The sequence below is a fragment of the Coloeus monedula genome (assembly GCF_965178545.1).
Source record: "Coloeus monedula genome assembly, chromosome: 40".
Classification (NCBI taxonomy): Eukaryota; Metazoa; Chordata; class Aves; order Passeriformes; family Corvidae; genus Coloeus; species Coloeus monedula.
This window is the reverse complement of record NC_138820.1, coordinates 1252169-1277784: the sequence shown is the minus strand read 5'-3', so window position 1 is coordinate 1277784 and position 25616 is coordinate 1252169. Positions and strand designations below refer to the sequence as shown.

The window sequence follows — 25616 nt, the reverse complement described above, 5'->3', positions numbered from 1 at the left end:
AAAAAAACCCAAAATTGGGGAAAAAAACCTGGATTTGGGGCGGGGAATGGGGAAAAAAAACCCGGAATTGGGGAAAAAAACCTGGATTTGGGGCGGGGAACGGGGGAAAAAACCCGGATTTGGGGAAAAAAACCCGGATTTGGGGCGGGAAATGGGGCAAAACCACCCGGATTTGAGGAAAAACCCCGGATTTGGGGTGGGAAATGGGGGAAAAAACCAGAATTGGGGCAAAACCCCCAGATTTGGGGCGGGAAATGGGGGCAAAAAAACCCCGGATTTGGGGAAAACCCCCGGATTTGGGGTAGGAAATGGGGGAAAAACCCGGATTTGAGGAAAAGCCCCAGATTTGGGGCGGGAAATGGGGGAAAAAACCCCAGATTTGGGGCAAAACCCCTGGATTTGGGGTGGGAAAAACCCGGAATTAGGGGAGGAAATGGGAAAAAAAGCCCCGGATTTGGGGCAAAAACCCCTGGATTTGGGGAAGGAAATGGGGGGAAAACCGGGAATTGGGGCGGGAAATGGGGGAAAAACCCGGATTTGGGGGAAAAACCCCGGATTTGGGGGAGGAAATGGGGAAAACCCCAGCTTTGAGGGAGGAAAAAAGGATAAAATGGGGGATAAAAAGGGGATAAAACCCAGGGATTAAAAGGGGATAAAAATGGATAAAAAGGGAATAAAAAAAGAGAATAAAAAAGGGGATTAAAAAAGGGGATAAAAAAAGCAGAGAAAAAAAGGAGAGAAAAAGGGATATAAAGGGAATAAAAATCAGATAAAAAAAGGGATAAAAAAAGGGATAAAAATGGGATAAAAAAGGGATTAAAAGGGAATAAAAAAGGGGATAAAGATGGGATAAAAAAACAAGACAAAAAGGGATTAAAAGAGGATAAAAAACAAAAAAGGGGACAAAAAAGGGATAAAATGGGGATAAAAAAGGGATAAAAAGGGGGATAAAAAAGGGATAAAATGGGGATAAAAAAAGGGATAAAAAAGGGATAAAAAAGGGATAAAAAAGGGATAAAAAAGGGATAAAAAAGAGATAAAAAGAGATAAAAAAGGAGATAAAAAGGGAATAAAAGGGGATAAAAGACAGGATAAAAAAGGGATAAAAAGGGGATAAAAAATGGGATAAAAAGGGGATAAATAACAGGACAAAAAAGGGGATAAAAAGGGGATAAAAAATGGGATAAAAAGAGAATAAAAAAGGGATTAAAAGGGGATAAAAAAAACAGAATAAAAAGGGGATAAAAATGGGATAAAAATGGGTTAAGAATAGCATAAAAACAGGATAAAAAAGGGATAAAAAAGAGGATAAAAAAGGGATAAAAAAGGGATAAAAAAGGAGATAAAAAAGGAGATAAAAAAGGACATTAAAAAAGAAAAAAAAAGGGAATAAAAAGGGATAAAAATGGGATAAAAATGGGGTAAAAAATAGGATAAAAAAGGGATAAAAAAGGGATTAAAAGGGGATAAAAAACAGGAAAAAAGGGGGCAAAAAGGGGATAAAAAACAGGATAAAAAAGGGATAAAAAAAGGGATAAAAAAGGGGATAAAAAGGACACTAAAAAAGAAATAAAAAAGGAATAAAAAGGGATAAAAATGGGGTAAAAAATAGGATAAAAAAGGGATTAAAAAAGGGATAAAAAAAGGGATAAAAAAGGGATCAAAAAGGGATCAAAAAGGGATAAAAAAGGGATAAAAAAGGGATAAAAAAGGGATAAAAAACAGGATAAAAAAAGGATAAAAAAAGGATAAAAAAGGGATAAAAAAGGGATAAAAAAGGGATAAAAAAGGGATCAAAAAGGGATAAAAAAGGGATAAAAAAGGGATAAAAAAGAGGATAAAAAAAGGATAAAAAAAGGATAAAAAAGGGATAAAAAAGGGATAAAAAACAGGATAAAAAACAGGATAAAAAAGGGGAAAAGGGGCAGAAAAAAAGAGGAAAAACGGGCAAAAAGCAGGAGAGAACTCGGGCCGACTCCTCTGCCTCCAGCCCCACTTCCCAGTGGGATTTTTGGGGGGTTTTCCCAGGGATTTGGGGCTCACCCCGGATGCGCATCCCGCGGGGGCTCCTCTCCACGCCGCCCACCAGCAGCAGCAGCAGCGACTTCTTGACGTCCTCGTGGCCAAAGATCTCGGGGGCGATGGAGGCCGCCAGCTTCCCGTAGAAATCCTCCTCTGGAAGGGCACAAATCCCGGGAATTCGGGGGCGGGGCGGCGGAAATCGGAGTCGGGAAGCCCAAAATCGGCTTCAGGGACCCCAAAAACGGTAAAAACGGCCCCAAAATCGGAGTTGGGGAGCCCAAAAATGGTAAGAACGGCCCCAAAAATTGGATTGGGGACCTCAAAATTGGCTGGAATGGCCCCAAAATTGGATTGGGGACCCCAAAATTGGCTGGAACGGCCCCAAAATTGGATTGGGGACTCCAAAATTGGCTGGAACGGCCCCAAAAACGGATTGGGGACTCCAAAATTGGCTGGAACGGCCCCAAAATCGGACTTGGGGACCCCAAAATCGGAGTTGGGGAGCCCAAAAATGGTAAGAACGGCCCCAAAAATTGGATTGGGGACCTCAAAATTGGCTGGAATGGCCCCAAAATTGGCAAGAACAGCCCCAAAATTGGATTGGGGACCTCAAAATTGGCTGGAATGGCCCCAAAATTGGCAAGAACAGCCCCAAAATTGGATTGGGGACTCCAAAATTGGCTGGAACGGCCCCAAAATCAGACTTGGGGACCCCAAAATCGGAGTTGGGGAGCCCAAAAATGGTAAGAACGGCCCCAAAATTGGATTGGGGACCTCAAAATTGGCTGGAATGGCCCCAAAATTGGCAAGAACAGCCCCAAAATTGGATTGGGGACTCCAAAATTGGCTGGAACAGCCCCAAAATTGGATTGGGGACCCCAAAATTGGCTGGAATGGCCCCAAAATTGGACTGGGGACCCCAAAATTGGCTGGAACGGCCCCAAAATCGGACTTGGGGACCCCAAAATCGGAGTTGGGGAGCCCAAAAATGGTAAGAACGGCCCCAAAAATTGGATTGGGGACCTCAAAATTGGCTGGAATGGCCCCAAAATTGGCAAGAACAGCCCCAAAATTGGATTGGGGACCTCAAAATTGGCTGGAATGGCCCCAAAATTGGCAAGAACAGCCCCAAAATTGGATCGGGGACCCCAAAATTGGCTGGAACGGCCCCAAAATCGGACTTGGGGACCCCAAAATCGGAGTTGGGGAGCCCAAAAATGGTAAGAACGGCCCCAAAAATTGGATTGGGGACCTCAAAATTGGCTGGAATGGCCCCAAAATTGGCAAGAACAGCCCCAAAATTGGATTGGGGACCCCAAAATTGGCTGGAACGGCCCCAAAATCGGACTTGGGGACCCCAAAATCGGAGTTGGGGAGCCCAAAAATGGTAAGAACGGCCCCAAAAATTGGATTGGGGACTCCAAAATTGGCTGGAACGGCCCCAAAATCGGACTTGGGGACCCCAGAATTGGACTTGGGGACCCCAGAATCAGCTGGAATGGCCCCAAAATTAGATTGGGGACCCCAAAATCGGCAATAATGGCCCCAGAATTGGCAAAAATGGCCCCAAAATTGGATTGGGGACCCCAAAACCGGACCTGGGGACTCCAAAATTGGCTGGAAAGGCCCCAAAATTGGACTTGGGGACTCCAAAATTGGCTGGAATGGCCCCAAAATTGGACTTGGGGACCCCAAAATTGGACTTGGGGACCCCAAAATTGGCTGGAATGGCCCCAAAATTGGACTTGGGGACCCCAAAATTGGACTTGGGGACCCCAAAATTCCCAATATTGGCTGGAATTGCCCCAAAATTCCCGAAATCCCCCCATCCTCGCCTATCCAACCCCAAAATTCCCCTTTTTCCCCCCAAAATCCCCCTTCTCCCCCTCAAAAATCCCATTTTTCCCCCTAAAATTCCCATTTTTTCTCTCAAAAATTCCCATTTTTCCCATTTTCCCCAAATTCTCCTTTTTTTCCCCAAATTCCCCCTTTTCTCTCACAAAGACCCCCATTTCCCCTAAAAATCCCCATTTTCCACCCCAAAATCCCAATTATCTAACCGAAAATCCCCATTTTTGCCCCAAAAAATTCCTCATTTTTCCCAAAATTCTCATTTTTACCCCCAAATTCCCCTTTTTTCCCCCAAATCTCACCTGCCCAGCCCCACATCCCTTTTTTTCCAAAAATCCCTTTTTTTGCCCAAAAAATCCCCATTTTTCACCCAAAATCCCCGTTTTTCCCCCCCAAAATACCCATTTTCCCCAAAATTCCCATTTTTACCCCCAAATTCCCCTTTTTTCACCCAAATCTCACCTACCCAGCCCCACATCCCTCATTTTCCCCCCAAAAAATCCTTCATTTTCCCCAAAAATCCCCATTTTCCCCCCAAAATCCCCATTTTTCTCCCCAAAAAATTCCTCATTTTTCTCAAAATTCCCATTTTTACCCCCAAATTCCCCTTTTTTCCCCCAAATCTCACCTGCCCAGCCCCACATCCTCATTTTTTTCCAAAAAAATCCCTTTTCTTGCCCAAAAAAATCCCCATTTTTCACCCAAAATCCCCATTTTTCCCAAATCCCCATTTTCCCCAAAATTCCCATTTTTACCCCCAAATTCCCCTTTTTTCCCCCAAATCTCACCTGCCCAGCCCCACATCCCTCATTTTCCCCCCAAAAAATCCTTCATTTTCCCCAAAAATCCCCATTTTTCCCCCCAAAATCCCTGTTTTTCCCCCCAAAAATACCCATTTTTCCCAAAATTCCCATTTTGACCCCCAAATTCCCCTTTTTTCACCCAAATCTCACCTGCCCAGCCCCACATCCCTCATTTTCCCCCAAAAAAATCCTTCATTTTCCCTAAAAATCCCCATTTTTCCCCCCAAAATCCCCGTTTTTCTCCCCAAAAAATTCCTCATTTTTCCCAAAATTCCCATTTTTACCCCTAAAATCCCCATTTCTCCCAAATCCCCATTTTCCCCAGAAATTCCCATTTTTCCAAAATTCCTGTTTTACCCCAAAATTCCCCTTTTTTCCCCCAAATCTCACCTGCCCAGCCCCACATCCCTCATGTCCCCCAGAAAAAAATCCCTTTTTTTGCCCAAAAATCCCCATTTTCCCCCCCAAAATCCCCATTTTTCTCCCCAAAAATCCCCATTTTTCCCAAAATTCCCATTTTTACCCCCAAATTCCCCTTTTTTCCCCCAAATCTCACCTGCCCAGCCCCACATCCTCATTTTTTTCCAAAAATCCCTTTTTTTGCCCAAAAATCCCCATTTTGCACCCAAAATCCCCATTTTTCCCCCAAAAATACCCATTTTTCCCAAAATTCCCATTTTTACCCCCAAATTCTCCTTTTTTCACCCAAATCTCACCTGCCCAGCCCCACATCCCTCATTTTCCCCCCAAAAAATCCTTCATTTTCCCCAAAAATCCCCATTTTTCCCCCCAAAATCCCCGTTTTTCTCCCCAAAAAATTCCTCATTTTTCCCAAAATTCCCATTTTTACCCCTAAAATCCCCTTTTTTCCCCCAAATCTCACCTGCCCAGCCCCACATCCTCATTTTTTTCCAAAAAAATCCCTTTTCTTGCCCAAAAAAATCCCCATTTTTCACCCAAAATCCCCATTTTTCCCAAATCCCCATTTTCCCCAAAATTCTCATTTTGACCCCCAAATTCCCCTTTTTTCCCCCAAATCTCACCTGCCCAGCCCCACATCCCTTTTTTTCCAAAAATCCCTTTTTTTGCCCAAAAATCCCCATTTTTCACCCAAAATCCCCATTTTCCCCCCAAAAATCCCCATTTTTCCCAAAATTCCCGTTTTACCCCCAAATTCCCATTTTTCCCCCCAAATCCCCATTTTTCCCCCCAAAAATACCCATTTTTCCCAAAATTCCCATTTTTACCCCCAAATTCTCCTTTTTTCCCCCAAATCTCACCTGCCCAGCCCCACATCCCTCATTTCCCCCCAAAAAACCCTCTTTTTGCCCTAAAAAATCCCCATTTTGCACCCAAAATCCCCATTTTCCCCCCAAAAATCCCCATTTTTCCCAAAATTCCCATTTTTACCCCCAAATTCTCCTTTTTTCCCCCAAATCTCACCTACCCCACCCCAAATCTCACCTGCCCAGCCCCACATCCCTCATTTTCCCCCAAAAAATCCTTCATTTTCCCCAAAAATCCCCATTTTTCCCCCCAAAATCCCCATTTTTCCCAAATCCCCATTTTCCCCAAAATTCCCATTTTTACCCCCAAATTCCCCTTTTTTCCCCCAAATCTCACCTGCCCAGCCCCACATCCCTCATTTTCCCCCCAAAAAATCCTTCATTTTCCCCAAAAATCCCCATTTTTCCCCCCAAAATCCCCATTTTTCTCCCCAAAAATCCCCATTTTTCCCAAAATTCCCATTTTTACCCCCAAATTCCCCTTTTTTCCCCCAAATCTCACCTGCCCAGCCCCACATCCCTCATTTCCCCCAGAAAAACCCTCTTTTTGCCCAAAAAATCCTCATTTTGCACCCAAAATCCCCGTTTTTCCCCCCCAAAATACCCATTTTTCCCAAAATTCCCATTTTTACCCCCAAATTCCCCTTTTTTCCCCCAAATCTCACCTACCCCACCCCACATCCCTCATTTTCCCCCAGAAAAAATCCCTTTTTTTGCCCAAAAATCCCCATTTTTCACCCAAAATCCCCCATTTTTCTCCCAAAAAAATTCATTTTTCCCAAAATTCCCATTTTTACCCCCAAATTCCCCTTTTTTCACCCAAATCTCACCTGCCCAGCCCCACATCCCTCATTTTCCCCCCAAAAAATCCTTCATTTTCCCCAAAAATCCCCATTTTTCCCCCCAAAATCCCCGTTTTTCTCCCCAAAAAATTCCTCATTTTTCCCAAAATTCCCATTTTTACCCCTAAAATCCCCTTTTTTCCCCCAAATCTCACCTGCCCAGCCCCACATCCCTTTTTTTCCAAAAATCCCTTTTTTTGCCCAAAAATCCCCATTTTGCACCCAAAATCCCCGTTTTTCCCCCCCAAAATACCCATTTTTCCCAAAATTCCCATTTTTACCCCCAAATTCTCCTTTTTTCACCCAAATCTCACCTGCCCAGCCCCACATCCCTCATTTTCCCCCCAAAAAATCCTTCATTTTCCCCAAAAATCCCCATTTTTCCCCCCAAAATCCCCGTTTTTCCCCCCAAAAATACCCATTTTTCCCAAAATTCCCATTTTTACCCCCAAATTCCCCTTTTTTCCCCCAAATCTCACCTGCCCAGCCCCACATCCCTCATTTTCCCCCCAAAAAATCCTTCATTTTCCCCAAAAATCCCCATTTTTCCCCCCAAAATCCCCATTTTTCCCCCCAAAAATACCCATTTTTCCCAAAATTCTCATTTTTACCCCCAAATTCCCCTTTTTTCACCCCAAATCTCACCTGCCCAGCCCCACATCCCTCATTTCCCCCCAAAAAACCCTCTTTTTGCCCAAAAAATCCTCATTTTGCACCCAAAATCCCCGTTTTTCCCCCCCAAAATACCCATTTTCCCCAAAATTCCCATTTTTACCCCCAAATTCCCCTTTTTTCCCCCAAATCTCACCTGCCCAGCCCCACATCCCTCATTTTCCCCCCAAAAAATCCTTCATTTTCCCCAAAAATCCCCATTTTTCACCCAAAATCCCCATTTTTCTCCCCAAAAAATTCCTCATTTTTCCCAAAATTCTCATTTTGACCCCTAAAATCCCCTTTTTTCCCCCAAATCTCACCTGCCCAGCCCCACATCCCTTTTTTTCCAAAAATCCCTTTTTTTGCCCAAAAAAATCCTCATTTTTCACCCAAAATCCCCATTTTTCCCAAATCCCCATTTTCCCCAAAATTCCCATTTTTACCCCCAAATTCCCCTTTTTTCCCCCAAATCTCACCTGCCCAGCCCCACATCCCTCATTTTCCCCCAGAAAAATCCCTTTTTTTCCCCAAAAAATCCCCATTTTCCCCCCCAAAATCCCCATTTTTCTCCCCAGAAAATTCCCCATTTTCCCAAAAATTCCCATTTTTACCCCCAAATTCCCCTTTTTTCCCCCAAATCTCACCTGCCCAGCCCCACATCCCTTTTTTTCCAAAAATCCCTTTTTTTGCCCAAAAATCCCCATTTTGCACCCAAAATCCCCCATTTTTCTGCCAAAAAAATTCCTCATTTTTCCCAAAATTCTCATTTTGACCCCCAAATTCCCCTTTTTTCCCCCAAATCTCACCTGCCCAGCCCCACATCCCTCATTTCCCCCCCAAAAAATCCCTTTTTTTGCCCCCCAAAAAATCCCCATTTTTCACCCCAAATCCCCCATTTTTCTCCCAAAAAAATTCCTCATTTTTCCCCAAATTCTCATTTTTACCCCCAAATTCCCCTTTTTTCCCCCAAATCTCACCTGCCCAGCCCCACATCCTCATTTTTTTCCAAAAAAATCCCTTTTCTTGCCCAAAAAAAACCCCATTTTTCACCCAAAATCCCCATTTTTCACCCAAAATTCCCATTTTCCCCAAAATTCCCGTTTTTCCCCCAAATTCCCCTTTTTTCCCCCAAATCTCACCTGCCCAGCCCCACATCCCTCATGTCCCCCCCAAAAAATCCCTTTTTTCCCCAAAAATCCCCATTTTCCCCCCCAAAATCCCCATTTTTCAACCCAAAAATACCCATTTTTCCCAAAATTCCCATTTTTACCCCCAAATTCCCCTTTTTTCCCCCAAATCTCACCTGCCCAGCCCCACATCCCTCATTTCCCCCCAAAAAACCCTCTTTTTGCCCAAAAAATCCTCATTTTGCACCCAAAATCCCCGTTTTTCCCCCCCAAAATACCCATTTTTCCCAAAATTCCCATTTTTACCCCCAAATTCCCCTTTTTTCCCCCAAATCTCACCTACCCAGCCCCACATCCCTCATTTTCCCCCCAAAAAATCCTTCATTTTCCCCAAAAATCCCCATTTTTCCCCCCAAAATCCCCGTTTTTCCCCCCAAAAATACCCATTTTTCCCAAAATTCCCATTTTTACCCCCAAATTCCCCTTTTTTCCCCCAAATCTCACCTACCCAGCCCCACATCCCTCATTTTCCCCCCAAAAAATCCTTCATTTTCCCCAAAAATCCCCATTTTTCCCCCCAAAATCCCTGTTTTTCCCCCCAAAAATACCCATTTTTCCCAAAATTCCCATTTTTACCCCCAAATTCTCCTTTTTTCCCCCAAATCTCACCTACCCCACCCCACATCCCTCATTTTCCCCCCAAAAAATCCTTCATTTTCCCCCAAAAATCCCCATTTTTCCCCCCAAAATCCCCATTTTTCCCCCCAAAAATCCCCATTTTTCCCAAAATTCCCATTTTTACCCCCAAATTCCCCTTTTTTCCCCCAAATCTCACCTGCCCAGCCCCACATCCCTCATTTTCCCCCAGAAAAATCCTTCATTTTCCCCCAAAAATCCCCATTTTTCCCCCCAAAATCCCTGTTTTTCCCCCCAAAAATACCCATTTTTCCCAAAATTCCCATTTTTACCCCCAAATTCCCCTTTTTTCACCCCAAATCTCACCTACCCAGCCCCACATCCCTCATTTTCCCCCAGAAAAATCCTTCATTTTCCCCAAAAATCCCCATTTTTCCCCCCAAAATCCCTGTTTTTCCCCCCAAAAATACCCATTTTTCCCAAAATTCCCATTTTTACCCCCAAATTCTCCTTTTTTCCCCCAAATCTCACCTGCCCAGCCCCACATCCCTCATTTTCCCCCCAAAAAATCCTTCATTTTCCCCCAAAAATCCCCATTTTTCACCCAAAATCCCTGTTTTTCCCCCCAAAAATACCCATTTTTCCCAAAATTCTCATTTTGACCCCCAAATTCCCCTTTTTTCCCCCAAATCTCACCTGCCCAGCCCCACATCCTCATTTTTTTCCAAAAAAATCCCTTTTCTTGCCCAAAAAAATCCCCATTTTTCACCCAAAATCCCCATTTTTCCCAAATCCCCATTTTCCCCAAAATTCCCATTTTTACCCCCAAATTCCCCTTTTTTCACCCAAATCTCACCTGCCCAGCCCCACATCCCTCATTTCCCCCCCAAAAAATCCTTCATTTTCCCCAAAAATCCCCATTTTTCCTCCCAAAAATCCCCATTTTTCCTCCCAAAAATCCCCATTTTCCCGCCCAGAAATCCCCGTTTTTCCCAAAATCGCCGGTTTTTGCCCCAAACCCACCTGTGCCCGTGATCTCCCGCAGCTCCTCCGGGCTCAGCTCCCCTCCCCCGCCCTCCTCCTCCTCGCTCTTGTTCACCTTGGCCACGTGGTGCCCCTCGAGGAAGGTCTCCGACAGCAGCCCCTGATTTTGGGGGAAAAAACGGCGATTTTGGGAAAAACGGGAATTTTTGGGGGGAAAAAAAAGGGATTTTGGGGTGCAAAACGGGGATTTGGGGTGAAAAAACAGGGATTTTTTGGGTAAAAAGAGGGGTTTTTTTGGGGGGAAAATGAGGGATGTGGGGCTGGGCAGGTGAGATTTGGGGGGAAAAAGGGGAATTTGGGGGTAAAAATGGGAATTTGGGGAAAATGGGGATTTTTGGGGGGAAAAACAGGGATTTTGGGTGAAAAATGGGGATTTGGGGTGAAAAATGGGGATTTTTTGGGGGGGAAAAGAGGGGTTTTTTGGGGGGAAAATGAGGGAATTTGGGGCTGGGCAGGTGAGATTCGGGGGAAAAAAGGGGAATTTGGGGGTAAAAATGAGAATTTTGGGAAAAATGGGAATTTCTGGGGGAAAAAAAAGGGATTTTGGGGTGCAAAACGGGGATTTGGGGTGAAAAAACAGGGATTTTTTGGGCAAAAAGAGGGGTTTTTTGGGGGGAAAATGAGGGATGTGGGGCTGGGCAGGTGAGATTTGGGGGAAAAAGGGGAATTTGGGGGTAAAAATGAGAATTTTGGGAAAAATGGGGATTTTGGGGGGAAAAATGGGGATTTTGGGTGCAAAATGGGGATTTGGGGTGAAAAATGGGGATTTTTTGGGGAAAAAAAGGGATTTTTTGGGGGGAAAATGAGGGATGTGGGGCTGGGCAGGTGAGATTTGGGGGGAAAAGGGGAATTTGGGGCTAAAAATGAGAATTTTGGGAAAATGGAGATTTTTGGGGGGAAAAACGGGGATTTTGGGTGAAAAATGGGGATTTTTTGGGCAAAAAAAGGGATTTGTTGGGGGGAAAATGAGGGATGTGGGGCTGGGCAGGTGAGATTTGGGGGAAAAAAGGGGAATTTGGGGGTAAAAATGGGAATTTTGGCAAAAATGGGTATTTTTGGGGGGAAAAACGGGGATTTTGGGTGAAAAATGGGGATTTTTTGGGCAAAAAAAGGGATTTTTCTGGGGGAAAATGAGGGATGTGGGGTGGGGTAGGTGAGATTTGGGTGAAAAAAGAGAAATTTGGGGGTAAAAATGGGAATTTGGGGAAAAATGGGGATTTTTGGGGGGAAAAACAGGGATTTTGGGGGAAAAATTGGCATTTTGGGGTGAAAAAAGGGATTTTTGGGGGAGGACATGAGGGATGTGGGGCTGGGCAGGTGAGATTTGGGGGGAAAATGGGAATTTTGGGAAAAATGGGGATTTTGGGGGGGGAAATGGGGATTTTGGGTGAAAAATGGGGATTTTGGGGGGAAAAATGGGAATTTGGGGAAAAAGGGGAGAGATTTGGGGGAAAAGTGAGGAACTTGGGGAAAAATGAGGAATTGTAGGGGGTAAAATGAGGAATTGTAGGGGGAAAAATGAGGAATTTGGGGAAGAAAATGGGAATTTTGGGGTGAAAAAAGGCAATTTTAGGAAAACTGGAAAAGATTCGGGGGGAAAAATGGGGATTTGGGGGAAAAGTGAGGAATTTGGGGGAAAAAAGAGGATTTGGGGGGGGTGGGATGGGTGAGACCCCTCCAACAGCAAACGTTGGGTTGGGAAAAACAGGGAAAAGTGGGAATTGGGGGGATTTGGGGTGCCAGGTGAGGTTTGGGTGCATTTTTGGGGTGCCAGGTGAGGTTTTTGGGGTCCCAGGTGCAGTTTTTGGGGTGCCAGGTAAGTTCGGGGTGGATTTTGGGGTGCCAGGTGTGATTTTTGGGGTCCCAGGTGAGGTTTTTGGGGTCCCAGGTGAGGTTTCTTGGCCCCCAAGTGGGGGTTTTGGGGTGCCAGGTGTGATTTTTGGGGTGCCAGGTGAGGTTTGGGTGCAGTTTTTGGGGTGCCAGGTGTGATTTTTGGGGTGCCAGGTGCAGTTTTTGGGGTGCCAGGTGTGATTTTTGGGGTGCCAGTTGCAGATTTTGGGGTCCCAGGTGTGATTTTTGGGGTGCCAGGTGTGGTTTTGGGGTGCCAGGTGAGTTTTGGGTGCAGTTTTTTCGGGTGCCAGGTGTGATTTTTGGGGTGCCAGATGTGATTTTGGGGTGCCAGGTGTGATTTTTGGGGTCCCAGGTGTGATTTTTGGGGTCCCAGGTGAGGTTTGGGTGCAGTTTTTGGGGTGCCAGGTGTGATTTTTGGGGTGCCAGGTGCAGTTTTTGGGGTGCCACGTGTGATTTCTGGGGTGCCAGGTGCAGTTTTTGGGGTCCCAGGTGTGATTTTTGGGGTGCCAGGTGTGATTTTTGGGGTCCCAGGTGCAGTTTTGGCCACTCACCTGGGTCACCTGGCGGAAGCCCGGCCGCAGCAGGGGCAGGAAGGGGAGTTCTGGGAGATCCCAGGTGAGGTTTGGGTGCATTTTTGGGGTGCCAGGTGTGATTTTGGGGTCCCAGGTGCAGTTTTTGGGGTGCCAGGTGTGATTTTTGGGGTCCCAGGTGTGATTTTTGGGGTCCCAGGTGCAGTTTTTGGGGTCCCAGGTGTGATTTGGCCACTCACCTGGGTCACCTGGCAGAAGCCCGGCCGCAGCAGGGGCAGGAAGGGGAGTTCTGGGAGATCCCAGGTGAGGTTTGGGTGCATTTTTGGGGTCCCAGGTGTGATTTTTGGGGTGCCAGGTGTGATTTTTGGGGTGCCAGGTGCAGTTTTTGGGGTGCCAGGTGCAGTTTTTGGGGTCCCAGGTGTGATTTTTGGGGTGCCAGATGTGGTTTTGGGGTGCCAGATGTGGTTTTGGGGTGCCAGATGTGGTTTTGGGTGCAGTTTTTGGGGTGCCAGGTGTGATTTTGGGGTCCCAGTTGCAGTTTTTGGGGTGCCAGGTGCAGTTTTTGGGGTGCCAGGTGTGATTTTTGGGGTCCCAGCTGTGTTTTGGCCACTCACCTGGGTCACCTGGCGGAAGCCCGGCCGCAGCAGGGGCAGGAAGGGGAGTTCTGGGAGATCCCAGGTGAGGTTTGGGTGCATTTTTGGGGTGCCAGGTGTGATTTTGGGGTGCCAGGTGCAGTTTTTGGGGTCCCAGGTGCAGTTTTTGGGGTGCCACGTGTGATTTTTGGGGTGCCACGTGTGATTTTTGGGGTGCCACGTGTGATTTTTGGGGTCCCAGCTGTGTTTTGGCCACTCACCTGGGTCACCTGGCGGAAGCCCGGCCGCAGCAGGGGCAGGAAGGGGAGTCCTGGGAGATCCCAGGTGAGGTTTGGGTGCATTTTTGGGGTCCCAGATGTGATTTTTGGGGTCCCAGGTGAGATTTTTGGGGTCCCAGGTGCAGTTTTTGGGGTGCCAGGTGCAGTTTTTGGGGTCCCAGTTGCAGTTTTTGGGGTCCCAGGTGTGATTTTTGGGGTCCCAGGTGCAGTTTTGGCCACTCACCTGGGTCACCTGGCGGAAGCCCGGCCGCAGCAGGGGCAGGAAGGGGAGTTGTGGGAGATCCCAGGTGAGGTTTGGGTGCATTTTTGGGGTGCCAGGTGTGATTTTGGGGTCCCAGGTGCAGTTTTTGGGGTCCCAGGTGCAGTTTTTGGGGTCCCAGGTGCAGTTTTGGCCACTCACCTGGGTCACCTGACAGAAGCCCGGCCGCAGCAGGGGCAGGAAGGGGAGTTGTGGGAGATCCCAGGTGAAGTTTGGGTGCATTTTTGGGGTCCCAGGTGCAGTTTTTGGGGTCCCAGGTGTGATTTTTGGGGTCCCAGGTGTGATTTTTGGGGTCCCAGCTGTGTTTTGGCCACTCACCTGGGTCACCTGGCGGAAGCCCGGCCGCAGCAGGGGCAGGAAGGTGCCGCTGACCCGGACGTGGTCGCCGGGCTGGGCCTGGCGCGTGTTGGCCCCGCTCAGGTGCAGCGACAGCGACCGGGGCAAGTGGCCCACGGGCACCTGGTCGGACTGAGGGGATGAGAAAGGACAGGTGAGAACACTGGAAGCGATTTTGGGGAGATTTCGGGGCATTTTGGGACGCTCCAATCCATTTTGGCCACGTCGAAGTCGATTTTGAGAGGGTTTTGGGATGCGGGAGTTGGTGCTAGGGGAGATTTTTTGTCGTTTTGGGGTGGTTTGTGACATTTTGGGGGGATTAAAGTCAAGCTTAGGGAGGTTTTTGGATGCTTTGGGACAGTTTAGGACTTAAAACCAATTTTGGGGAGATTTTTAGGCATTTTGAGACGTTTGGGGCAGTTTAGGGCCATTTTGGGGACAGTTTAAGGACATTAGAGTCAATTTTAAAGAGATTTTTTGGACACCTGGGGATATTCGGACACATTTGGGGCCATTCAGGAACATTTAGAGCCATTTTTGGGATGTTTGGGGTCAGTCTGGGGACATTTGAGACAATTTTGGGACATTCCAGGACATTTGAGCCCATTTTAAAGACCCCGGCTGCCATTTTGGAAGCAATTCTGAGAGGATTTTTGAGAATTTTGGAGTTTCCTGAGGGGATTTTTGAGGATTTTGGGGTCTCCCATGAGGAATTTCAGGCTCCTCCCTCACTCACGTGTTCCTGAATCTGCAATTCCTGGAATTTGGTGGATTTGGAGCCAATTTTAGGATCCTGGGAGCCGTTTTAAAGACCCCATCCGCCATTTTGGAAGCAATTCTGAGGGGATTTTTGAGAATTTTGGAGTTTCCTGAGGGGATTTTTGAGGATTTTGGGGTCTCCCATGAGGAATTTCAGGTTCTCCCCTCACTCACGTGTTCCTGAATCCGCAATTCCTGGAATTTGGTGGATTTGGAGCCAATTTTAGGATCCTGGGGGCCGTTTTAAAGACCCCAGCCGCCATTTTGGAAGCAGTTCTGAGGGGATTTTTGAGGATTTTGGAGTTTCCTGACAGGATTTTTTAGGATTTTGGGGTCTCCCATGAGGAATTTCGGGTTCTCCCCTCACTCACGTGTTCCTGAATCTGCAATTCCTGGAAGTTGGTGGATTTGGAGCCAATTTTAAGCCCCTAGAGTCCATTTAAAAGACCCCGGCCGCCATTTTGGAAGCAATTCTGAGGGGATTTTTTGGGATTTTGGAGTTTCCTGACAGGATTTTTTGGGATTTTGGGGTCTCCCATGAGGAATTTTGGGTTCTCCCCTCACTCACGTGTTCCTGAATCCGCAGCTCCTGGAATTTGATGAATTTGGAGCCCCGGCTCTGCAGGTAGAGCCGCCCCCCCGAGCGGTTGGTTTGGCACTCGCGGCTCGGGCAGAGCAGCAGCGGCGTAAAAGTTGGGCCCTCGATCTGGGGAAACACCCCAAAAACTCAGAGAACCCCCCCAAAAAATCCACCTGGACCCCCAAAAATCCACCTGGACCCCCAAAAATTCACCTGAAGCCCCAAAAATTCACCCAGGATCCCAAAAAAATCCCCCCCGGGGCCCCCAAAATTGCCCCTTGGAAAAGGCGGGAAAATGAGGCCTTCGATCTGTGAGGGGAAACCCCAAAAATTCAGAGGATCCCCCCAAAAAACCCACCTGAAATCGCCCCAAAACCCCTTAAATCCCCTTCCAGTCCATCCCAGTCCATCCCAGTCCATCCCAGTACCGGCTGGTAGGTCTCAGCCCCGCACTGGTCACAGCTGTAGGTGGCCACACACAGCAGGGGCCGGACGTCGCTGGCCCGGGTGACGATGCCCTCCCCCAAAACTGCCCCAAAACTGCCCTAAATCCCCCTAAAACTGCCCCAAACCCATTCCCAGTCCATCCCAGTTTGTCCCAGTCCATCCCAGTACCGGCTGGTAGGTCTCAGCCCCGCACTGGTCACAGCTGTAGGTGGCCACACGCAGCAGGGGCCGGACGTCGCTGGCCCGGGTGACGATGCCCTCCCCCAAAACTGCCCCAAAACTGCCCCAAATCCCCCCAAAACTGCCCCAAACCCATTCCCAGTTTGTCCCAGTTTGTCCCAGTCCATCCCAGTACCGGCTGGTAGGTCTCAGCCCCGCACTGGTCACAGCTGTAGGTGGCCACACGCAGCAGGGGCCGGACGTCGCTGGCCCGGGTGACGATGCCCTCCCCCAAAACTGCCCCAAAACTGCCCCAAATCCCCCCAAAACTGCCCCAAACCCATTCCCAGTTTGTCCCAGTTTGTCCCAGTCCATCCCAGTACCGGCTGGTAGGTCTCAGCCCCGCACTGGTCACAGCTGTAGGTGGCCACACGCAGCAGGGGCCGGACGTCGCTGGCCCGGGTGACGATGCCCTCCACGGTGACCAAGGAGCCGATGCTGCTGGCCCGGAGCTCCCGCGGGGACAGCGGCTTGGAGCAGGACGGAGCACGGAAGTACAGCTCACTTTTGGGGTGAAAAACGGGGATTTTGGGCAAAACGGGAATTAGAACAGGGAAAACAGGCATTGGGGGATGTGGGGAGCAAAAAAAATCCTGGAATTTTGGGGTGGAAAATGGGGTTTGTAGAGGGAAAAGTGAGGTGGTTCCCACAGGGTCTTGGAGCAGGATGGGGTGTGGAAGGAGAGCTCGGGTTTGGGGTGAAAAACGGGGATTTTGGGCAAAACGGGAATTAGAATAGGGAAAACGGGCATTGGGGGATGTGGGGAGCAAAGAAAACCCCGAAATTTTGGGGTAAAAAATGGGGTTTCTAGAAGGAAAAGTGAGGTGGTTCCCACAGGGTCTTGGAGCAGGATGGGGTGTGGGAGAGCTCGGGTTTGGGGTGAAAAACGGGGATTTTGGGCAAAAAGGGGATTGGGGGAGGAAAAAGGGGGATTGGGGGGTAAAAAGATGGAATTTGTGGGGTGGAAATGGGGGAAAACGGGGGGAAAATGGGGTCTGGAGCTCCTGAGGGGACAGCGGCTTGGAGCAGGATGGAGTGTGGAAGTACAGCTCACTTTTGGGGTGAAAAACGGGGATTTTGGGCAAAACGGGAATTAGAACAGGGAAAACGGGCATTGGGGGATGTGGGGAGCAAAAAAAATCCTGGAATTTTGGGGTGGAAAATGGGGTTTGTAGAGGGAAAAGTGAGGTGGTTCCCACAGGGTCTTGGAGCAGGATGGGGTGTGGAAGGAGAGCTCGGGTTTGGGGTGAAAAACAGGGATTTTGGGCAAAACGGGAATTAGAACAGGGAAAACGGGCATTGGGGGATGTGGGGAGCAAAAAAAATCCTGGAATTTTGGGGTGGAAAATGGGGTTTGTAGAGGGAAAAGTGAGGTGGTTCCCACAGGGTCTTGGAGCAGGATGGGGTGTGGAAGGAGAGCTCGGGTTTGGGGTGAAAAACGGGGATTTTGGGCAAAACGGGAATTAGAACAGGGAAAACGGGCATTGGGGGATGTGGGGAGCAAAAAAAACCCCGGAATTTTGGGGTAAAAAATGGGGTTTGTAGAGGGAAAAGTGAGGTGGTTCCCACAGGGTCTTGGAGCAGGATGGGGTGTGGAAGGAGAGCTCGGGTTTGGGGTGAAAAACAGGGATTTTGGGCAAAACGGGAATTAGAAAAGGGCAAAATAGGCATTGGGGGATGTGGGGAGCAAAAAAAAACCCGGAATTTTGGGGTGAAAAATGGGGTTTGTAGAGGGAAAAGTGAGGTGGTTTCCACAGGGTCTTGGAGCAGGATGGGGTGTGGAAGGAGAGCTCGGGTTTGGGGTGAAAAACGGGGATTTTGGGCAAAAAGGGGATTGGGGCAGGAAAAAGATGGAATTTGTGGGGTGGAAATGGGGGAAAACGGGGGGAAAATGGGGTCTGGAGCTCCTGAGGGGACAGCGGCTTGGAGCAGGATGGGGTGTGGAAGTACAGCTCGGGTTTGGGGTGAAAAACGGGGATTTTGGGCAAAAAGGGGATTGGGGGAGGAAAAAGGGGGATTGGGGGGTAAAAAGATGGAATTTGTGGGGTGGAAATGGGGGAAAAGGGGGGGAAAATGGGGTCTGGAGCTCCTGAGGGGACAGCGGCTTGGAGCAGGATGGAGCACGGAAGTACAGCTCACTTTTGGGGTGAAAAACGGGGATTTTGGGCAAAACGGGAATTAGAACAGGGAAAACGGGCATTGGGGGATGTGGGGAGCAAAAAAAATCCTGGAATTTTGGGGTGGAAAATGGGGTTTGTAGAGGGAAAAGTGAGGTGGTTCCCACAGGGTCTTAGAGCAGGATGGGGTGTGGAAGGAGAGCTCGGGTTTGGGGTGAAAAACGGGGATTTTGGGCAAAAAGGGGATTGGGGCAGGAAAAAGGGGGATTGGGGGGTAAAAAGATGGAATTTGTGGGGTGGAAATGGGGGAAAAGGGGGGGAAAATGGGGTCTGGAGCTCCTGAGGGGACAGCGGCTTGGAGCAGGATGGGGTGGGGAAGGAGAGCTCGGTTTTGGGGTGAAAAACGGGGATTTTGGGCAAAACGGGAATTAGAACAGGGAAAATAGGCATTGGGGGATGTGGGGAGCAAAAAAAACCCGGAATTTTGGGGTGGAAAATGGGGTTTGTAGAGGGAAAAGTGAGGTGGTTCCCACAGGGTCTTGGAGCAGGATGGGGTGGGGAAGGAGAGCTCGGGTTTGGGGTGAAAAACGGGGATTTTGGGCAAAAAGGGGATTGGGAAAGGAGAAATAGGGATTGGGGGATGTGGGGAGCAAAAAAAATCCTGGAATTTTGGGGTGGAAAATGGGGTTTGTAGAAGGAAAAGTGAGGTGGTTCCCACAGGGTCTTGGAGCAGGATGGGGTGTGGAAGGAGAGCTCGGGTTTGGGGTGAAAAACGGGGATTTTGGGCAAAAAGGGGATTGGGGCAGGAAAAAGATGGAATTTGTGGGGTGGAAATGGGGGAAAACGGGGGGAAAATGGGGTCTGGAGCTCCTGAGGGGACAGCGGCTTGGAGCAGGACGGGGCACGGAAGTACAGCTCACTTTTGGGGTGAAAAACGGGGATTTTGGGCAAAACGGGAATTAGAACAGGGAAAACGGGCATTGGGGGATGTGGGGAGCAAAAAAAACCCGGAATTTTGGGGTGAAAAATGGGGTTTGTAGAGGGAAAAGTGAGGTGGTTCCCACAGGGTCTTGGAGCAGGATGGGGTGTGGAAGGAGAGCTCGGGTTTGGGGTGAAAAACGGGGATTTTGGGCAAAAAGGGGATTGGGAAAGGAGAAATGGGGATTGGGGGATGTGGGGAGCAAAAAAAATCCTGGAATTTTGGGGTGGAAAATGGGGTTTGTAGAGGGAAAAGTGAGGTGGTTCCCACAGGGTCTTGGAGCAGGATGGGGTGTGGAAGGAGAGCTCGGGTTTGGGGTGAAAAACGGGGATTTTGGGCAAAAAGGGGATTGGGGCAGGAAAAAGGGGGATTGGGGGGTAAAAAGATGGAATTTGTGGGGTGGAAATGGGGGAAAATGGGGGGAAAATGGGGTCTGGAGCTCCTGAGGGGACAGCGGCTTGGAGCAGGACGGGGCACGGAAGTACAGCTCACTTTTGGGGTGAAAAACGGGGATTTTGGGCAAAACGGGAATTAGAACAGGGAAAACAGGCATTGGGGGATGTGGGGAGCAAAAAAAACCCGGAATTTTGGGGTGGAAAATGGGGTTTGTAGAGGGAAAAGTGAGGTGGTTCCCACAGGGTCTTGGAGCAGGATGGGGTGTGGAAGGAGAGCTCGGGTTTGGGGTGAAAAACGGGGATTTTGGGCAAAACGGGAATTAGAAAAGGGCAAAATAGGCATTGGGGGATGTGGGGAGCAAAAAAAAACCCGGAATTTTGGGGTGAAAAATGGGGTTTGTAGAGGGAAAAGTGAGGTGGTTCCCACAGGGTCTTGGAGCAGGATGGGGTGTGGAAGGAGAGCTCAGGTTTGGGGTGAAAAACGGGGATTTTGGGCAAAAAGGGGATTGGGAAAGGAGAAATGGGGATTGGGGGATGTGGGGAGCAAAAAAAATCCTGGAATTTTGGGGTGGAAAATGGGGTTTGTAGAGGGAAAAGTGAGGTGGTTCCCACAGGGTCTTGGAGCAGGATGGGGTGTGGAAGGAGAGCTCGGGTTTGGGGTGAAAAACGGGGATTTTGGGCAAAACGGGAATTAGAATAGGGAAAACGGGCATTGGGGGATGTGGGGAGCAAAGAAAACCCCGAAATTTTGGGGTAAAAAATGGGGTTTCTAGAAGGAAAAGTGAGGTGGTTCCCACAGGGTCTTGGAGCAGGATGGGGTGTGGGAGAGCTCGGGTTTGGGGTGAAAAACGGGGATTTTGGGCAAAAAGGGGATTGGGGGAGGAAAAAGGGGGATTGGGGGGTAAAAAGATGGAATTTGTGGGGTGGAAATGGGGGAAAATGGGGGGAAAATGGGGTCTGGAGCTCCTGAGGGGACAGCGGCTTGGAGCAGGATGGGGTGTGGAAGTACAGCTCACTTTTGGGGTGAAAAACGGGGATTTTGGGCAAAATGGGAATTAGAACAGGGAAAACGGGCATTGGGGGAGGTGGGGAGCAAAAAAAATCCTGGAATTTTGGGGTGGAAAATGGGGTTTGTAGAGGGAAAAGTGAGGTGGTTCCCACAGGGTCTTGGAGCAGGATGGGGTGTGGAAGGAGAGCTCGGGTTTGGGGTGAAAAACGGGGATTTTGGGCAAAAAGGGGATTGGGAAAGGAGAAATGGGGATTGGGGGATGTGGGGAGCAAAAAAAATCCTGGAATTTTGGGGTGGAAAATGGGGTTTGTAGAGGGAAAAGTGAGGTGGTTCCCACAGGGTCTTGGAGCAGGATGGGGTGGGGAAGGAGAGCTCGGGTTTGGGGTGAAAAACGGGGATTTTGGGCAAAAAGGGGATTGGGGCAGGAAAAAGGGGGATTGGGGGGTAAAAAGATGGAATTTGTGGGGTGGAAATGGGGGAAAACGGGGGGAAAATGGGGTCTGGAGCTCCTGAGGGGACAGCGGCTTGGAGCAGGATGGAGCACGGAAGTACAGCTCACTTTTGGGGTGAAAAACGGGGATTTTGGGCAAAACGGGAATTAGAACAGGGAAAATAGGCATTGGGGGATGTGGGGAGCAAAAAAAAACCCGGAATTTTGGGGTGGAAAATGGGGTTTGTAGAGGGAAAAGTGAGGTGGTTCCCACAGGGTCTTGGAGCAGGATGGGGTGGGGAAGGAGAGCTTGGTTTTGGGGTGAAAAACATGGAAAAACGGGAAAAAAAATAGAATTTGTGGTATTTGAGAAGGAGAAAGTGAGGGAGAAATGGGGTTCATGCAGCAAAAATGGGGGCAAAATAAGGAAAAACGGGATTTTGGGGGGAAAAGGGGATCTGGGCAGGAAAGAAATGGGGTCTCAGGGAGATGGGAAGAGAAAAAATGGGAGAAAATGGGAAAAAAAATTGGTTTTTGGGGTAGAAAGTGGAGATGGAAGAGAACAAAATGAGGGAAAACCGGGAAACGAGAAGGATCTGGGGGCGTTTTGGGGGAGCTGAGGAGGATTCAGGTGGGATTGGGAAGAGTTTGAGGAAGCAGGGTAAGATTGGGAGGCGTTTGGGGGGTTTTGGGGTGCCCAAAATTGGGGGCTGGGGTCCCAAACCCCCTCCCCTGACTCACAAACGCCGCAGCAGCTCCGGGGGGAACTGATTTTGGGGGTCCCTGGGGGTCCCCCCAGCCCGGCCCCGCTGCTCCAGCAGCAGCCGATGCTCCAGGTAAACGTCCAGGGGGTCCCGGGCAGGGGCCTGGAGGGGGGAAGAAATTGGGGAGGGGGCTCAGGTGGGGTTTGGGGGGGGGATCTCCCCCTAAATTGTCCTAAAATCCCAGTCCAAACCAGCCCAAAATGCCTCAAATCCCACTCCAATCCCATCCTGGGCACCCCTGGAATGACTCTGAGAGCACCCAAAGGTGCTGCAGGTGAAGGTGTTGGGGAGTACAAATTGGGGAGGGGGGCTCAGGGGGATGCCCATGGAGAAGTACCCCAAAATGATCTTGGAATGGCACTCAAAGGCACCCCAAAATGCCCCCAAATGATCCTGAAATGCCCCGAAGGTGCTCCAAGTAAAGGTTCTGGGTTTAGAGGGGCTGTGAGGGACCCCCACCCAAAATCCTCCTGAAATCCTACTCAAAACTAGCCCAAAATGCCCCAAAACCACCCCCAAAATCCGACCAAAAACCACCCCCAAACCCCCCTCAAAACCACCCCCAAAATCCGACCAAAACCACCCCCAAAATCCTCCTCAAAACCACCCACAAATCCCCCTCAAAACCACCCCAAAATCCCACCCAAATCCCCCTCAAAACCACCCCCAAAATCCCACCCAAACCACCCCAAAATCCCACCCAAACCACCCACAAATCCCCCTCAAAACCACCCCAAAACCCCACCAAACCCACCCCAAACCTCACCCAACCCAAACCCCAAACCCCACCCAAAACTACTCCAAACCCCCCTGAAATCCCACCCCAAACCCCACCAAACCCACCCCAAAACCCCCCAAACCCACCCAAAACACCCCAAACCCACCCCAAACCCCACCCAAACCCCCCCAAACCACCCCCAACCCCCCCCAAACCCACCCAAAACACCCCAAAACCCCCCAAACCACCCCAAATCCCACTCAAACCCCCCCAAATTGCCCACCAAACCCACCCCAACCCCACCCAAACCCCACCAAACCACCCCAAAGCCCCCTCAAACCCACCCAAACCCCCCCAAACCCCACCAAACCCCCACCAAACCCACCCCAACCCCCCCCAAACCACCCCCAACCCCCCTCAAACCCCACCCAAACCACCCCAAAATCCCCCAAACCCACCCCAAATCCCCCAAACCCCCCCAAAACCCACCCCAAACCACCCCCAGCCCCCCTCAAACCCCACCAAACCCCCCTCAAACCCACCCAAACCCCCCTCAAACCCCCTCAAATCCCACCCAAACCCCCTCAAACCCACCCCAAACCCACCCAAACCCCACCCAAACCACCCCAAATCCCACCCAAACCACCCCAAATCCCACCCAAACCACCCCAAAACCCCCCAAACCCCACCCAAACCCCCCTCAACCCCACCCCAAATCCCCCCAAATCCCACACAAAACCCCACCAAACCCCCCTCAAACCCACCCAAACCCACCCCAAATCCCACCCAAATCCCACCCCAAATCCCACCCAAACCACCCCAAATCCCACCCAAACCACCCCAAATCCCCCCAAAACCCACCCAAACCCCCCCAAAAGCCCCCAAACCCCCCCGTAGGCGCCGACCTCGGCGCTGCCGTAGCGGGGCAGCAGCTCGTGCACGGCGTCGGCGAAGAGGCGCCCGTAGCGCCGGACGTTCTCCAGCACGGCCTCGGCCAGCTCGGGCTCGTCCGCGGCCACGTCGTCCAGGGCCACCCAGAGGGCCACCTGCTCACGGCGGGCCAGCGCCGCCTGGTTTGGGGGAAAAATGGGAAAATGGAGGGTTTGGGGTGAAAAAAGGGGGTTTTGGTGAAAAAAGGGGGTTTGGGGTGAAAAAAGGGGGTTTGGGTGAAAAAAGGGGGGTTTGGGGTGGAAAAAGGGGGGTTTGGGGTGGAAAAAGGGGGGTTTTGGGGTGAAAAAAGGGGGTTTGGGGTGAAAAAAGGGGGTTTGGGGTGAAAAAAGGGGGTTTTGGGGTGAGCCACGTCGTCCAGGGCCACCCACAGGGGCCACCTGCTCACAGCGGGCCAGCGCCGCCTGGTTTGGGGGGAAAAAGGGGTTTTGGGGTGAAAAAAGGGGGTTTGGGGTAAAAAAGGGAGGTTTTGGGGGGAAAAAAGGGGGTTTGGGGTGGAAAAAGGGGGGTTTGGGGTGGAAAAATGGAGAGTTTGGGGTGGAAAAATGGAGGGTTTGGGGTGAAAAAAGGGGGTTTTGGGGTGAAAAAAGGGGGTTTTGGGGTGAAAAAAGGGGGTTTGGGGTGGAAAAAGGGGGTTTGGGGTGAGCCACGTCGTCCAGGGCCACCCAGAGGGCCACCTGCTCACGGCGGGCCAGAACCGCCTGGTTTGGGGGAAAAAGGGAGAGTTTGGGTGAAAAATGGGGGTTTGGGGTGAAAAAGGGAGGTTTTGGGGTGGAGAAAAGGGGGTTTGGGGTGATAAATGGGGGTTTGGGGTGGAAAAATGGAGAGTTTGGGGTGGAAAAAGGGGGTTTTGGGGTGGAAAAAGGGGGTTTGGGTGAAAAAAGGGGGTTTTGGGGGGAAAAAAGGGGGTTTGGGGTGAAAAAAGGGGGTTTGGGGTGAGCCACGTCGTCCAGGGCCACCCAGAGGGCCACCTGCTCACGGCGGGCCAGCGCCGCCTGGTTTGGGGGGAAAAAAGGGGTTTTGGGGTGAAAAAAGGGGGTTTGGGGTGAAAAAAGGGGGTTTTGGGGTGGAAAAAAGGACTTTAGGGTGGAAAAAGGGATTTTGGGGTGAAAAAAGGGGTTTTGGGGTGAAAAAAGGGGGTTTTGGGGTGAAAAAAGGGGGGTTTGGGGTGAGCCACGTCGTCCAGGGCCACCCAGAGGGCCACCTGCTCACGGCGGGCCAGCGCCGCCTGGTTTGGGGGGAAAAAGGGAAAAATGGAGGTTTGGGGTGAAAAAAGGCGGTTTGGGGTGAAAAAAGGGGGTATTGGGGTGAAAAAAGGGGGTATTGGGGGGAAAAAAGGGGGTTTTGAGGGGAAAAAAGGGGGGTTTGGGGGGAAAAAAGGGGGGTTTGGGGGGAAAAAAGGGGGGTTTGGGGTTGAGAAAAGGGATTTTGGGGTGAAAAAGGGAGTTTTGGGGGTGAAAAAACGGGGTTTTGAGAGGAAAAAGGGAGGTTTTTGGGGTGAAAAAAGGGGGTTTGGGGTGAGCCACGTCGTCCAGGGCCACCCAGAGGGCCACCTGCTCACGGCGGGCCAGCGCCGCCTGGTTTGGGGGAAAAAGGGAGAGTTTGGGTGAAAAATGGGGGTTTGGGGTGAAAAATGGGGGTTTGGGGTGAAAAAAGGGGGTTTGGGGTGAAAAAAGGGGGTTTGGGGTGAAAAAGGGAGGTTTTGGGGTGGAAAAAGGGGGGTTTTGGGGTGAAAAAAGGGGGGTTTTGGGGTGAAAAAAGGGGGGTTTTGGGGTGGAAAAAGGGATTTTGGGGTGAAAAAAGGGGGTTTGGGGGGAAAAAAGGGAGGTTTTGGGGGGAAAAAAGGGGGTTTGGGGTGGAAAAAGGGAGTTTGGGGTGAGCCACGTCGTCCAGGGCCACCCAGAGGGCCACCTGCTCACGGCGGGCCAGCGCCGCCTGGTTTGGGGGAAAAAAGGGGGTTTGGGGGTGAAAAAAGGGGGTTTGGGGTGGAAAAAGGGGGTTTGGGGTGGAAAAAGGGGGTTTGGGGTGGAAAAAGGGGGTTTGGGGTGAAAAAAGGGGGTTTGGGGTGAAAAAAGGGGGTTTGGGGTGAGCCACGTCGTCCAGGGCCACCCAGAGGGCCACCTGCTCACGGCGGGCCAG

The 25616-nt window shown here is 50.1% G+C and overlaps 1 protein-coding gene across 1 annotated transcript in view; it reads right to left on the bottom strand.

Annotated features, from left to right (window-relative positions):
• Window positions 1–25616, bottom strand: part of MCM7 (minichromosome maintenance complex component 7) — a 49540-nt gene that overhangs the window by 19640 nt on the left and 4284 nt on the right. The window contains exons 3-12 of the mRNA XM_082300582.1: window positions 23435–23599; window positions 21789–21913; window positions 16441–16621; window positions 16254–16343; window positions 16067–16156; window positions 15880–15969; window positions 15440–15577; window positions 14095–14244; window positions 10245–10365; window positions 2044–2175 (exon numbers count right to left, since the gene is read on the bottom strand). Of these exons, the coding sequence (XP_082156708.1) occupies window positions 2044–2175; window positions 10245–10365; window positions 14095–14244; window positions 15440–15577; window positions 15880–15969; window positions 16067–16156; window positions 16254–16343; window positions 16441–16621; window positions 21789–21913; window positions 23435–23599 (1282 nt within the window). The remainder of the gene's footprint in view (window positions 1–2043; window positions 2176–10244; window positions 10366–14094; window positions 14245–15439; window positions 15578–15879; window positions 15970–16066; window positions 16157–16253; window positions 16344–16440; window positions 16622–21788; window positions 21914–23434; window positions 23600–25616) is intronic.